This window comes from Rhineura floridana, chromosome 2 (genome assembly GCF_030035675.1).
Source record: "Rhineura floridana isolate rRhiFlo1 chromosome 2, rRhiFlo1.hap2, whole genome shotgun sequence".
Lineage (NCBI taxonomy): Eukaryota > Metazoa > Chordata > Lepidosauria > Squamata > Rhineuridae > Rhineura > Rhineura floridana.
The window spans coordinates 52,430,512-52,446,206 of record NC_084481.1 but is presented as its reverse complement, the minus strand read 5'-3'; the positions used below and the strand labels follow the sequence as shown (position 1 = coordinate 52,446,206).

The following is a 15,695-nucleotide window of genomic DNA, read 5'->3' as shown; positions in this document are numbered from 1 at the left end:
GCCTGCCCAATCCTTCACCAGAAGAGGGCGGGGCCTTCTTCGATTGCTTCTGCCCAGTCTCCGCTGAATACCTCTCAGAGGTCGGCTCCTGTTACCTGCCTTGGAGGTAAAAGGGATCCATCCCACCATTGGTGGTAACTCTTGGGTGGGAGATAGAACCTCGAAGGCGCTTGAGCCCCGCGTGGAGAAGAAGAGGCCTGCATGAGGGATGGGGTTGGGGCTGATCCTGAAGCCCAATTCCTCTCTCTGATTTCCTGCACAGAGGAGAGAGAGAGAGGGAAGCGCCTTAGGGTGCTCCCAAACGTCTTTCCCTCCCCACTCCCCACAAAGGTCACACAGTTAAGAGCCTGCCTGGCAAATACAAACAATATCTCCCCTTCTCAACATCTTTCTTTCCATTCCCCTTCCCGCAATAACAATAACAACAACAACAATAATAATAATAATAATAATTTTTTACAAAAACAACCCCTTTCTCCATCCATTTGCCTTGATCGTCGCGACCAGGAGCCAGGTGATTATCCTAATTAATGTCTATCTAATTAAATTACAGTCAGCGGTTAACCAATGGCAAGAGCCGTTTCATGCGCTCGGCAAACAGGGAGATCAAAAGTGTGGCTTTGCTGATTGCTGCACGGTGTCAATTGGCCAATCTCTTCTCCCAGGGAGAAATTGGAGGGGGGGGGGAGAAAGAGACGGAATCGTGGCTTCAGTTTGGGACCAGCCTTGGGTGGCGGGAGAAGCGTCTTCGGATACCTCGCGGAGGAGGGGTCCCAGGATGAGGGGCCGGCGGTGGCCTTAGGAACGGAGGAGGAAGGAAGCCACGGCAGCACCGGGTTTGCTTGGGGCCAGGAGCGGGCTAGGGCAGGAGCCATGCAGCTGGAGCATTGTCTGTCGCCTCCGTCGATGATGCTCTCCAAGAAATTTCTTCATGTGAGCGGCGGCGGGAGCGGCGCTTACCCGCCTGCCGCGGGCGGATCCGAGCTTGCCTTGCAGGAGCATCACCACCACCACCATCATCACCACCACCATCCCGCCGCCGCCGCCGCCGCCATCCTCTCGGCGAGCGCTGACAACCTGGAGAGGAGTTCACCTCTGAAAAAACTCGCCAGGGGGGGGATGACGAATCAGGCCGAAGCAGACAATTTCCCTGACTCCAAAGACCCGCCAGGGGACGCCCAGCAGCAACAGCAACAGCAGCAGCAGCAGCGCGCCAAACTCTCGCCCGTCGTCTTGGACGGCGGCGGCGGCCAGGAGCAGCTCCGTCCAACCTTCGATGGAGCGGCGGCGGCTGCGGCAGCGGCAGCAGCAGCAGCAGCAGCGGCGGCCGCGGCAGCGGCGGATCGCTACCTGCTCTCGTCGCCCGCGGCTGCAGCCTCCTCTAGCCAGCCCCCGACCGCTGCCTCGGCTCCCCCGGCCGCCGCCACCATGTTCCCCTACCCGGGCCAGCACAACCACGCTGCCGCCTTCTCCATCGCCAGCCCCAGCCGCTACATGGCGCACCATCCGGTCATCACCAACGGAGCCTACAACAGCCTCCTCTCCAACTCGGCCCCTCAGGGCTACCCGGCCGCCGGCTACCCTTACCCTCAGCAGTACGGCCATTCCTACCAAGGATCGCCCTTCTACCAGTTCCCCTCCGCTCAAGCCGGGCTCGTCCCGGGCAAGGCGCAGGTCTACCTATGCAACAGGCCCCTCTGGCTGAAGTTCCACCGGCACCAGACCGAGATGATCATAACCAAGCAAGGCAGGTAAGCGGCGGACGGCGGAAGGTGGGGCGGCGGCGGGCAGAAAGAAATGCCAGCAAGGCGCAACTCAAAGGCGGGAGGGTGGAGGAGGCAAGACTGGAAAAAAGAGAAAGAGACCTAAGGCGGCAGCCCATTGCCCTGGGAAGATATTCGTCTCCAAACCAAGGTATTCCCCTCCTTTCTTTTGGGTCAGCTCAAAACTTTTTTGTTCTTTTTTCACCATCTTCCTTTTTTTTTTTTTTTTTGAGAAATCATCGAAAACCAGGAACCCTTTGAGAAGTTCGCACTGGTAGCTACTCTCTGATAATAGAGAGGCTAATAATAATAATAATAATAATCTGCTTTTTGGGTGCTTCTTATTTCAATATGTCCTTTTTATCATGAAGACCTGGATTGTTTTCTCCCTAATCATTACAAAATCTCGCTTCCTCACACTAAATTATATTATTATTATTATTATTATTATTATTATTATTAATTTTGCGAGTCTTTAGAATTTCTACCGCACTTTTTAGCGTACAGTGTGCTCCGTTGCCGTTCATCCCCGGAAAAGCGGGTGCTGCTGCGAGGCAGCAGCTTTAGAAAGAAGAAGCAGCCCTGCGTGCCTAAGAGTTTACTCTCGTAATATATTTTGCAGCCGGGATTCCGCTTGATCGGCTGCATCTCTTCTCTCGCCCCCCCCCCCCCAACGGATCCTTAAAAGCACGACCTGAAAGTAAATTCCACTGAAATCACCGGGACTTGCTTCCGAGGAAATGTATTTCGAAATGACGGGAGTTGGTTACACAGACCGTCGTGGTTAGGACGGGAGTTTGACTGCCCGGTACTAACCCGGTTTCTTGGGAAGGGATGCTCGTCAATTTCAGCAGGATTTACTTGGAAGTGTGCTTAGCCTTGTAGCTACATATAAAAACGCAGAAACCAATTTTCGCCTCAGAGAGAGAAACAAAACTGAGGTTCCATCCCGGCTCGATTAGGTATGTTTAGGCACCCTTAGATGAGACTACAATTCACAACTCGCTAAAGCGGCGAGGCAGATAAGCGCTGGCTTGTCAAACTCTTACTAGGAGGTGTGTGGATAATCAAATGTATTTTTTAAAAGATGGTTATTCTTTTTCCTCAGTGTAAAAACTTTTTTCTCCTCTCCTGCCCCCCTCCCTCAAAACAGGCGAATGTTCCCTTTCTTAAGTTTTAACATTTCTGGTCTGGATCCCACGGCTCATTACAATATTTTTGTGGATGTCATCCTGGCCGATCCCAACCACTGGAGATTTCAAGGAGGCAAATGGGTGCCTTGCGGCAAAGCGGACACCAATGTACAAGGCAAGTCCTTACCCAATTAACACGTTTGCTTCCCCCCGCAACTCTTTCTCCTCACTCTTCATACACACGCACGCGCAAACACACACACAGACACACACACGCACGCACGCACTTCGTTTAGGTGAGAAGGCCTAATTAGAGCCTTGGTGGACCGGCTTAGACCGATGAGGCTACGCCAAGGGAAGGGGCCCTTGGAAAGCCTGGTGAGGACGGGCAGAGGAAAAGGACTTTTATATTTATTTTCCCTCTATGTGTGTGTGTTAGCTATTTTAATCCTTCCCCGTTTTGAGATTATTTTTTTTAAATCAAGTAAAAATAAGCGAAGGGAAATCGCCGCCGGCGGCAATTTCCAGGGGGATTTAATGGAGCCATCTGTGAAGGGGGGAGGAGGGGAGACGCGCATGGCGTGGATTCCTTTCTTTCCAAGTGGTCTTTTTCTTTTCGAACGGATTCGATCTGCCTCTCTGTGTGTCTCTCGTCTTCAGGAAATCGCGTCTATATGCACCCGGACTCCCCCAACACGGGAGCGCACTGGATGCGCCAGGAAATCTCCTTTGGGAAACTGAAATTGACCAACAATAAAGGCGCCTCCAACAACAACGGGCAGGTCAGTCCGGGCCAGAGCGAGTGAGAGAGAGAGAAGCGCTCTTTTTCGATTTTGCCCGCAGCCGATCCGCGGCTACGCTCTGGGACTGCAGGAGAACCCCTTCGGCTTCTCCTTGCGGAGCCAAGGAGCTTTCCCTTCCTTCCTGCAGCCGCATCGCGCTCAGACCCTTGAAAAGGGTGGCGGCTCGTAGACCTCCCTTTCCCTGCTCCTCTCGCCCTCTCCGTTGCGTAGCAGAAACCGAGCAGAGTTGATCTGGTTTCGGTTTCAAAAGGAAAACCCAGATAGACAAAAAAATAAAATCTCAGAGTAAAGTCACAAAAACCGAGGCGGGATTGGGGGAGAACAGCGAGGGGGAATCTGGGAGGCCGGTGAAACCCGCAGCTTATCCCCGAAGGTGAGCTGGCCGGGTGGGTAGTGACGATGAGGGTGTGTGCGTGAGAAACCAAGATCTTGGATCCACGTTGGCCCCTCCGTTGCTGGTTGTCAGGCATTGCGAGACGGCCATCCCCGGGTGGATGTCTCCTTTCTCCTGGCTTTTCTCCCCCTGAGAAGCTACCCACACGGCCAAGCCTGACCACTCATCCTCCCTTTCTTCTGCGCCCGCAGATGGTGGTCCTGCAATCCCTCCACAAATACCAGCCCCGCTTGCACGTGGTGGAGGTGAACGAAGACGGCACGGAGGACACCAGCCAGCCCGGCCGGGTGCAAACCTTCACCTTCCCGGAGACCCAGTTCATCGCCGTCACCGCCTACCAGAACACCGATGTAAAGAGTGCTGTCTTTTCCCTCACCGAAGCCGGGGGGAGAGCCGCAGGGGTCCGCGGCGGCGGGGTGGGCGACGGAGAGAGGGCCGGGTTTCCCAGAGCATCAAGGGGTTGGTTCTAGGGGAATGGGTTGCTTTCTCCGCAGCTGAGGTCCGGTATAGGGTTCCGAGCCCCCGAAAACCATCTTCGGGGAAGGATCTTGGCCTCCCCTCCCCGATGATGATGACGATTTTAATTTAAAAATACGAATCATGTCCTCCTCGTTCTGGGAGAATAATTAGATGTTCAAAGGAAGCAAAAGACCGCTTTCAGCCTCAGGTACGGTGACTTCCCTTTCAGCGTTGGTCAATCTGCTTTGGCCATTTGATAAGTCCTAGGGCAGATACTGCATATATTAAAACACACACCCCCTATTCGAACTTGCCCGTGTCCAACTGCATAACGAGTAAATCGATGGGTCTTGCCTTGCTGTGCTGCTTTTTCAACCACTTGCCTGTCAGCACAGATTAGTGCGTTCGGCTGCAATCCTAGCCGCGCTTACCGGGAATCCAGCCCCACTGAACTCCGTGGAACTTGCTTCTCCGTAGACCTGGCTAGGATGCCGCACCGTCCGTGTAATTTCACAAATCTCTGGCCAACAATTTGGCTTCAATGGTTTCTTCTTGTTTTCATCTAAATACCAGTCTCTTGGGTGGAGATCTGCCCCCGCCCCGGCACTGCTGAGCACGTGACTCGATGTTAGCCACCTTTGCAGCCCGATCCTATGCAGAGCTTACTGGGAATGGGAGTCATCCCGAAGTGAGTGTGGGTAGGATCCATGCCTTGATCTGTGCTCAGGAGGGATAATTTGAATGGCCAGAACGCAGAATCATCTGCATGTGGAAAAGGGAAGCGTTTTTACGCTGAGCTGCAAAAAAACTGCAGGTGAAAGTTAAGTTAAAATATTTTATCCCAACAAAGTAATGACATTCGTCGGATAAGGAGTGTGTTGGAGTGTCCTTCGGTGCTCCTGTCATTATTGTCAGCCTCTTTCCTGTTAAGAGTGGCAATCCCAAAATGAAACGACCGAATCCCCGCTTTAAATAATGATAATGATGCTGATGTATTTGTCTCCCGTATAGAATGTGCTCTCCAATGCGCACACTGAACACTTTTGTTTCCCTCCCCTCTGCAGATCACACAGCTGAAGATAGATCACAACCCTTTTGCAAAAGGCTTTCGAGACAACTATGACACGTAAGTTAAATGGACTTGAGTCTTTTTAAAATATATAGATATAGGTATTCTCTGCTGACAACTAGAATAGAAATGTTTCGGTTGGGATAGCTCGCTTGAAAAGAACGCTTTGTTTATACGTCCCTTGCCTTTTCGGCTTCCCCAAAGAGGAACGAAATGCTGGGCTCCTGAAAACTGTATACCCCCCCTTTGGCGTGGCTGTTCGATAATTCAGACTTGCTAAGGAACCTGGTACCCACCGCCCTAGCAGGAGCTGGCAAACTAGGTCGCGAATGCTCTGGGCAGTGCGCGCAGGTGGACCAACGGGCTAACTGATCCCATGTTTTGGCGCCTGAGGAGGAGGCCAAAGGACAGGTGTGCCTTTCATCTCTTTTGTTTACCTGATCCCCACTAGGGACAGTCGTACTTTTTTTGGAGGCATGACGTCAGTTCTGTGGGTTGACCCGTGCCCCGTGCCGTAGGGCGCACTGTGCCTATTGATAGACTTATGGAAGAGGGGGTCAATTCCTTCTGCGAATGAAACGATCCCGAATGCTTTGGGTTGAAAAGGAATATTTACCTACCTACTATCAGTCCTCTCACCTTTGTATCCCGCCCTTCCTCAACCACGAAACAACCTTGTGAGGTAGATTAGGCAAGAAAAATATGAGGGCCCGGTAAACCCAACGAATTCGCCAGTCCGGAAGTTCTTATCGAGACTTGACCCAACCGCAGTGATCCCAAGCCCACTTTCCTAAGGAGTAAGTCCCATTAATTTGAATGGATCTTCCTTGGGATCGGAGTAAATCTGCTTAAGGTTGCACTGTTAAAGACTGAAAAGTTATCGCTTCTCTTTAAAAGAACAGCCCTATCCTGTGATGTTTCTCGGGTTTTGCTTTCTAAAATAGCTGACTATGGACAGTGGTTTAAGGTTCGACTGATAGCTGACTGCCCCTTGCACGGATAAATGCTCAGCTGGACGGTTTGTTTGTTTGTTTGTTTTATATCCCACCCTTTCCCCAATACTGACATTGTTAATTTTTCAACAAAAGTAGAGGAGAGGGAAAATGCTGTTGTCTAGCCAGAACCAGAATTCTATCTAATCAGAAGTTTGCCATAAAAGACCGTCTATAGTCCCCCCCAAAACACAAGAAGCCATTCGAATAACGAGCGTTAGAAACCCGATCAAATAAAAAAGTGCAAAATAGGTTAAGGGCTTAGCCAGGTCTTCCAGTTACCCAGAGATTCTCACCAACCGCACTGAAGAATTCTGGGTAACGTCAGAGCTTGCCTGTTCCCTCAGGAACAGAGACTGGCCTTATAGACGACCTTCGGCTAACATTGGCTTTTCTTTCTTCTGGGCACTACCAATTAGGTCCAGGTCTAGCCTCAGATTGTGAGCTATGTTTTTAGACTTCTCGCGAAGCTCTCGGTGACTTCCAAGACCCTGATTTCAACTCTTGGCTTCCCATCAGCTAAAATCGATCTTAGAGGAAAACGCGACTCGCTTCTGTTTCCTATACCCCCCCCCCTACGCAACATGACTGTGATCCTCCCCCCCCCCAAAAAAAGCCCCATCCGAGATTCTGACTCATCCATGACATTCATCCGATCTGCAGATCTGGGCCTGAAGTTGCAAGGGAGGGGGCAGCATGGCTAGAGGGGCTGCAACTGAAAGAGTTTTAGGCCTCAGAGGAAAGGAGAAGCTTTCTCCTTGTCGAGTTAAGGCCGCCTTGCGCTGCTGCTGGAGGCCCGGGAGGACTCCAGAAGGCCAGCAGCCCAATCCCGTGTGTGGGTATGTGGGTTAGGTACTCGGAAGTTATTCCTGCTGGGTGCAGTGGGGTTTATTCCCAGGTAAGTGTGCAAGGGATGGCAGGTTAATGGAGAGTAGTCACCAAGCAATCCAGAGGTTTCCATGACTGTCCAGGAGAAAAAAAGAATATGCCAACCCCGAGTAAGTCTATCTGTGCCCGTCGGGTTTTGGCTTTTTAAATGGGAGAAATAGCTACCCAGCTAGGGCCTTCCAGACGTGGGAGGGACAACTGTGCCATGCCTGGGGACTGAAGCACAGGAAGCCCCCCCCGCACTTCTTTGGTAACTCATTTTGGGGCGCGAAAGAGTTTTCCCTAAAGTCTATCTTTCCATGTGTAAAGAGATACTCAACGCCCCTACGATGGAAGCGAAGTTATTTGCCACTTGCCCTCCCCCTTCTCCAGGCGCGCCCTGGAGCAATCCTAGCCGCAGCGGCAAGGAGTAGTTCTTTCTTCGCACGCTTCAACCATCCCTTTCTACGCTCAGTCGGGGTGATTGACGAAAAGCGGGGAGCCGGCTCTCTCCCCTCCCCGGCTTCCAATGGCTGATTGGTTTCGAAAGTTTCTAGATTATTAAAATCAGCGTGTGATGTAAACAGCCCTGGTCGCCAGAACAAGCTCCAGAAGGTCATCCAGAGAAACAGGAAGCAAGTCAACAGAGTTAAATCGGTGCGGGCCTTCGCCACTCATTACGCAGAGGGCGTCCTACACAAAACAGTAGTTCGAGAGCAATGTGCGGGATTCGTTCTAGCTTGCTTCCTGCGCCCTGTGCTATAGATCTGTTCGTTTTCATCACACGACGATACATCGTTTATTAAAACTATTAGCAACCGCGAGAAGAGAATAACAGGGGCTGGAAACTCGTCCGGATTGATTAATCCAGACTAAAAGGGTGTGATCATGTGCCTGCCCCCTAAAATGCCCTCAACAGGCACTTGATGATCCGAGCGATTTCGATTGAACGCTGCCTCGCTGCTATCCATCTCTCGCGTTCTCTCGCTCTCTCTCACACACAGCTGCTGGCACTCAGCTCGTTAAGCAGCCTATTCACGGAAATGTTCAGAGGCTGCCTTGCCTGCTGTTTGCTACAAATGGCCCCGGAGGACCTGTTGAGTGTATTTGGGCTTGCGTCAATTTGTCCCACTGGCAGACTTATTCTTGGAGGACGGGTGGGGTGCCTTGTTTAAAATAAAATATAAATCCAGCCTTAACCTTTGCACGCTGTTGGGTTATTATTATTTTTTGTAACTGGAAATATATACATCTGGCCAGGGAAAATTTCAGTCTAGCTTTCTCCCCGCCCCCTTTCCCCTCGTGCCTTTTCAAAAGGACGCCTTTTAAAACAAAAGTCGTACGTGTACTTTAGTGAATCTGACATAATCCAATGTTTCCTTGTGTGGGTTAGTTTTCAAGCAGACGAGGACTCAGTTGATTGGATTCTGGGCTCCAAGCCAGGCAGCGATCCTCTTCCTCTCTGGATCTCCAGGTGCGCTGCCTTGTCTGAAGCTCTAGGCTTCTCATTATCCAGGGGCTCCGTTGATTTAAGGGGTTAGGCATGCAGCCTTTTTGTGGGAGGTTCCAGATTACTTTCAGGGTTCCGGGTCCCCTAATTTTTGTAAAGTCTCTTGGTCTATCCTGTTTCCTTGATCCACGGGGCAGAAAGATAGGCTTTCCTCTCTGCTGGCTTGTCTCCGCAAAATTAATCCCCTTGATCTCAACTTCCCCTCTCCCCATATTTGACTGTTCAGTGAAGTAATCAAGCAGCGTTTTCTGGAAAAGGGAGATGTCTTATGCCTTATAAAAGTGCAGCGCTTTGCAATAAGAGTGCCCATATGTATTTTGAAGATTGTAGCCGTTTGGGGCTCTCAAAATGTCCGGCCACATGACTCCTCTAGTCTCTCTCTCTCTCTCCCCCCCCCCAGTATCGACCCTTTCTGGGCTCATTTGTCCCACAGTTGCGCACTACAATCCTAATCATGATTACTCGGAATTAAGTCCCGTTGAGGTCAATGGAACTTCCTCCTCCGGTAGCTGTGCTTAAGATTGCAGGCTCAGGCTCTAGTTCTAGATTCAGAGGTTTTAGGATTGTTCATGCTCCAGTTTCTGGATCCTCTGTACTCTGGCTGAAGGCTCCAGAATGAAAATCCAGGCGCTTTCTTAGAGCTTGTGTTGTGGATTTCTCTTTACGTTAATGCTCTGGACCTCCCGTGACTCCCGTCGGGTCCTGGCTAAAGTATTGGTTATCAACCCACCCTTCGTGTGGATGCAAATTTATCTCCAGTTTCTACTGGCACCTCTGCCGCTGGATGCCCTCTGAGATTTAGTCCCTGGTTTCCTTGATTCCCAAGGGCATGTGCTTGATTCTGCGGAGGCAACCCCTCTCTCAGAGCCTTCCACTTCTCAAGAGTCTGGAGGCGAGAGGCCCTTGTCGAAGGTCCTGTCCCTTATTGATGGTCCCTATTTGCCTAGAACAGCCCTTCCCAACGTGGCGTCCTCTATTTGTTTTGGACTACAATTCCCATCAACCCTAGGTTGGGGGACGCTGTCCGGGGCTTTTGTCCAGTAACGGTTGCCAAGCACAGATGAACTCCCCCTCCCTTCAGAAGACCCTCCCAATGTTTCTAGCCCAAACCATTAATATATATGAAATCTGAGGGAGGGGGACCCATTCCGAGACTTGCCCTTTCTATTCATTTTATTTTGGGACCCAAGGGTTCTTAAATTACCCGGTTTCATTTTATAGTAGAGTCTGACGTTTAACTTACTGAAACTTAAAGGGGTCCTAGGCTTAAGTCTATTTGGTATCTTACTCCCTTCCCCCAGCCCCGGACTTCTGTGCTTTCAAAAGACGTCAGACAAGCAGAAATGATAGTTGCCACAATTACTGTTGTGGGAGAACGGCAAAGGGGCCTTAAAGGAGGGGAGCGACAAGCCAAGCACAAGCCTGCCTCGGAAGCCGTGTCCTATCGCCCAGAGGCTCTCCTCCATCATGCCACTGTGTGGAACTGGGAAGTGGTGGCGTGGTTGAAGAGGATCACTAGAAAGGGCACTCGGCACATGCTCAGACGTACTCTTTTCACGAAGACTTGACAGAGCCCACCCTACACCAGGAATGGACAATCTGTGGCCCTCCAATTCCCATCATCGCTGACTATCGGCACGCTGGCTGGGGCTGATGGGAGTTGGAGTCCAAGAACAGCTAGAGGGCCACAGCTTCCTCAACTCAACCCTACTGGGGCAGCAGAAATAGGGTTCAGGATTTAACTCGTAGGTTGAATCCTAATGATGATGATGATCCAGATACTGTAGCTGAAAGATGAGTACACAACCCCCACCCCCACTACTTTATCCTCATTATGACCTTAGGTTGTGCCATAACGACTGGCCTGATGACTCCGACCCAGTTGAGGAAGGACTTGAGCCTAGTTCCTCGTTCATGTTGGCTCTCTTGGCGTTGTGGGGTTTTTTTGGGGGGGGGAGGGGACAGAGAGAATCCATAGCTCTATACCTTTTCGCCCAGGCTGGCCACCCACATTGTTTTTCTTCCTCCCCTCCCTTCCCACAGGATCTACACCGGCTGCGACATGGACCGCCTGACCCCGTCGCCCAACGACTCCCCCCGCTCGCAGATCGTGCCAGGTGCCCGCTACGCCATGGCGGCAGCCGCGGCCGGCTCCTTCCTGCAGGACCAGTTCGTCAGCAACTACGCCAAGTCCCGCGGCTTCCACCACCATCACCATCACCCAGGGGCCGGCGCCGGAGCAGGCGTGGGACCAGGCGGGCCCGTGCCGGAGCGAGGCGTGCCCCACCCGAACGGGCTGCTGTCCCCGCAGCAAGCCGAGGAGCCCGGCGCGCCTTCTCCTCAGCGCTGGTTCGTCACGCCCGCCAATAACAGGCTGGACTTCGCCGCCGCCGCCTCAGCCTACGACCCTGCGGGAGATTTGGCGGGAAACGCCGCGACCCTCTTGTCGTACGCGGCAGCCGGCGTCAAAGCGCTCCCCCTGCAGGCGGCTGGCTGCACCGCCCGCCCGCTCGGCTACTACCCGGACCCGTCGGGCTGGGGGGCGCGCAGCCCGCCCCAGTATTGCGCCAAGTCCTTGTCGTGCTGGCCCAATAGCAGCAGCAGCAGCGCTCGCGCCGGGGGCAACCCCTATTTGCCCGCAGGGGCCGGCGGCGGCGAGGAGCCCGACAGCCTGGCGCCTCCCGAGCGCTCCCCTTTGGTGGCGCCGCCGCCGCCTCCCGCCACCGGGCAGCCCCCGGAGGACTCCAAGCCCCCCAAGGACTTGTCCGACTCGAGCTGGATCGAGACTCCCTCGTCCATCAAGTCCATCGACTCCACCGACTCTGGGATTTACGAGCAGGCTAAGCGCCGGCGGCTCTCCCCGGCGGGTACGCCTGCCTCCGAGAGCTCGTCGCCACTCAAGAGCGAGCCCGCCTTGGCCCCCCGGGACTGCGACAAGACCTGCGCCAAGGACATCGGCTACTACGGCTTCTACTCGCACAGCTAGAGCCTCTGCCCTTTGGCCACGCCTCCCCGCCTACTCTCCTTTCCCCGCCAATTCCTTCCGAAAGAGCTTTCGTTTGGCGCTGCGCAAGAGGTTGAGCTCTAGTTAGCAACTGCACTCGAGTGTACCTCTTTCTCCAGCCCCGCCATCTACCCCGCGCACGCGCAGTCTCTCTCTCTCTCTCTCTCTCTCATACACAGAAGAGCGCAAACCGCATGTCCATTCTAAACCCCCTTTGGTTTCGCAACGGGAGGTGGATGGATCTGCGCGCGCAATGAAGGGCGAAAAATCATGTCACTTCTTTCTCCATCGCTCTTTTTTCCTCTCCCTTCCCAGGGCCCCAACCCTTCAATCCGCAAGCACAGCTCATTTTATGGCTTTGCCCCTGGCCAAAGCAACGGGACCACAGGACGCCTTTTTTTGTTTGCTTTGAACCCAGATCCCAAACACGTGTAGGTATAAGTAAGGCGCAGACAGAATATTCCAGTTTCCTTGATGACTATTACCCCGGGAAAGGGGTACACGGTCGCATCAAGGAAAGGAGAATATTAACCAGCTTGTGTGAACTGGTGCTTGCAGTCAAGGTGGTTAACGGGTGTGCGGGATTCCTTCCCTCCCTTAAACCCATTCCGCCCGGGCAGAATTGCGGATCCTAACCAGTATCCTAAAACTGCTATCCTATCTACAGGTTGCAGCGCAACCCTTGAGCATTTAATTCGGAAGGAAGTCCCCACGCTGCGGTCCGTGAGGCTTACTCCCAGGTGAGGCTGAACGGCACTGCAGGCTGCAGCCTTAGTTAGGAGCGGACTCGCCGTGTTGTGGAAATGATCCCGCAATGACAACACTTATTCTGAGCTGATTCGTGCGGAGTGTGAGGCTGGACAAACAGCGAGACCTTGTGTGGGGCATTAAAGGGTTTGAAAGCAAATTTACGCTTGGATTCTCATGGCTCCCCTCTCCCTAAATACCTATTCAGTTATTTGTTTTTTGGCTGCAATCCTAAGCGTCCTTACCCTAATACTATTTCCCTGTCTCTCTGCTTGTGTTCCATGGGGGAGGGGAAGATGCCAATAAGAAGAAAGAAAAGAAAAGGGATTCAAAGCTTTCTAACGGGTGGAGATGAATGTTAGCGGAATGTTAGTGAATTTAGTGGAAAATATATTTTTGCCCCTTTTGAGACATGTAATTATGCACACTCATGACTGTATTTCATACCCATACAAAGGGTTTTGTTTTTGTTTTGTTTTTAACTATATATGCCCCTTTTCCAACGTGTGTTGGAAACGGCTTCCCAACGACACTGGTATGGAAATTAAAACTACAATAATAAAATGAATAAAGTTAGGCCTGAATACAGAATGAAGTTCATGCAGACATCCGTAAATTTAACGCCCTAGTACTTACGTTTTTATGGAAGTAAGTTTCACAGAACTCCGGTTTTCTGGGTGGTGGAGTTTAATTGGCACGTCAGCCTCAAAGGGTTTTAGAAACATCGCTTTGGGCACTATCCAGCCAAAGTTAAACACTTTTCACGTCACAATGATTTTAGTATGAACTAGTTAAGGGAGTACTTAGCTGTTTCGCAGTGAAATGACGCGGTGTGGTGTGTAATTTTGCTTGCCCAAGAGCTTACTAAAGTCAGTGCAGGATACCCCCAGTAAATGTTTATAGGACTGCAATTTTAGTGTAAGATGCATAATAACTTCTTTAAGTGCGATCCAGCCAAGCTTACAGCACAATCCTGGTCATGTGTACTCAGGAGTAAATCTCAAGAGGTCCTTCTCTGGCTTCTTCCTTATGTGTGCGCATAGGATTGCAGGCTAACAGGGCAAACTAGGCATGCTTCCCCAGTTCCAGTGTCTTCTCTGGGGCTTGCTCTCTCGTAGCTGTGTTAAGGATTGCAGCCTAAATCTTAATTTGTTTCTGTGGACAGTTAAGAATGCGGTTAAATCCCTCTTACTGAACTTATTTGCGATCCCATGCGCACTTACTTGGAAATAAGTCCCAATCAAGTCAGTGAGATCTTCTGAGTGACCATGCACAGGATCTGGATGGACAGCTCTTTCAGTGTGGCTGCAACCCATCTATTTTGTGTTGCTGGAGTTTCATCCGGATCCTGCAGGGATTTACTAGTAAATCCCACTAATTTCAAAAGGAGTTTTGTCCGAATCTGTATTGTTAGGAGCACAGTTTGCAAAGCGTTATGTACACAGATGGCGCAATAATAACAACAATACCAACATCCCCACCAAAGGGATTAAAAATAAAGTCCCCGTGGGCCTTCCTTTCCCATAGTGAGTGCAATTTTGAAACAATTGTTAGGTGCTTCCGAGCATCATTTAATAAATCAATAGGATTGGCAGCGGCTAGATTCTAAAATCTAGTCCTTGGAAAGGAACTGTGTAATCCTTTACATGTCTACTCAGGAATAAGTCAATGATACTTCTAGGTAAGTGTGTATAGGATCATAGCCAGTAAATCCCTCTTGACTCCAATGCACTCGGTAGTAAGCACGTTTAGGATTGCAGCATTTATAAGCACACTGTTCCTCGCCCATGTCAATGGGTCTCGCCCTGACTTTCGTCCTCTGAGCATGTTTAGGATCAGGGTGCTGGAAATAAAGATTAATAACACTGTTATGCACCCTTGTACGATGGGACTACTATTGCATAGAGATGGATAGGAATAGGCTGAATATTAAACGCGTTTTAAGATCCAGTTCATTCTAATGGGGAAGTTAAGCATGTGGTTACTGGCTAATCATGTGCTTAATGCAGTAAATCAGTGGGATTTACAGTGTTATCCAACGCATTGACTGAGACAAGAGCCCTACTAAATCCTCGCTTAAGATCTTAGATTGATTTAGGCAACACTTTATGAATGTGAAATAGGTACCAGCAATGCTGAGAACACTCTTTTAAGAAAAGCCAGCCCAGTTAAAAGCGATCTAAATGCCCACATTTTAAATAGGTGTCAGTGAATGAATGAACGAATCAATTCGTTGCAAACGCACCCATTGAACATTTGGATCCGACTCACTAGTTATTTACATGCACCATCTCCTCCCCCTGCTCTTCTCCATGATCCTTCCCCCGGGTCCATTCCTGGCTCCCCGACAGAGGCCATTCGATTTCTTCGCTTTTTCTCTCTTTCTGTCCCCCCTTCCCATTTTTGTCCCCCCCTGCATTTGATTTCTATTGCTGTAAATCTTTGTAATGAACAAGTTACAACCGATAATAGACTGACTTGTTGGTACCCATAGTGTAGTCCAGTGAAGATGACTTCGTGAGCTGTACATTTTTAAAGAATTGCATCTGGTTTGGATTTTTAAATTTTTTATTTATATTTTTAATGCAAACGTAAGTACCCGAAAACAGCCTTCCTGAGAAATAATAGACTAGGCGGTGCCAGTTAAGAATGGTTTCCTTTTCCTTTCCTTTTTAGTTTTTCAGTTCATTTGAGCATTTAGTACTCGCTCGAGTCTTCCCCGCTCCCCCAACCTCTTGTTGATGTAGAGTAGCCAGTCTTCGAATTTTGTGTAGGAAATCTATATGATCAACCCATTTTTGATATGGTGCGGGAGGGGGGGGAGAACCTTGAAATATGCATCAGGCAAAACTATTAACTCTAGATTCCAATCGACGGGGGAAAAGTTCCTACAAATAGAAAATCAGGGTCTTAATCGTGTGTATATTTTTTGGCTCTTCTGTAAATGATTGTCG

The 15,695-nt window shown here is 50.7% G+C and overlaps 1 protein-coding gene across 1 annotated transcript; it reads left to right on the top strand.

The window, feature by feature from the left end:
• The first annotated feature begins 873 nt into the window (after window positions 1–873).
• TBR1 (T-box brain transcription factor 1) lies at window positions 874–12,279 on the top strand. Its single transcript, XM_061612937.1, has 6 exons — window positions 874–1,751; window positions 2,917–3,071; window positions 3,557–3,678; window positions 4,285–4,443; window positions 5,617–5,678; window positions 11,034–12,279. The coding sequence occupies exons 1-6, from the start codon at window positions 874–876 to the stop codon at window positions 11,974–11,976; spliced, it is 2,319 nt and encodes a 772-aa protein (XP_061468921.1). The 3' UTR covers window positions 11,977–12,279.
• Window positions 12,280–15,695: the final 3,416 nt, after the last annotated feature.

Excerpts from the sequence above, each read along its gene's own strand:
- TBR1 (XM_061612937.1), top strand. The coding sequence starts at position 874 with ATGCAGCTGGAGCATTGTCTGTCGCCTCCGTCGATGATGCTCTCCAAG. Across the intron at positions 3,072-3,556 it reads AGCGGACACCAATGTACAAG|GAAATCGCGTCTATATGCAC; the intron begins GCAAGTCCTTAC and ends TCTCGTCTTCAG. Across the intron at positions 3,679-4,284 it reads CCTCCAACAACAACGGGCAG|ATGGTGGTCCTGCAATCCCT; the intron begins GTCAGTCCGGGC and ends CTGCGCCCGCAG.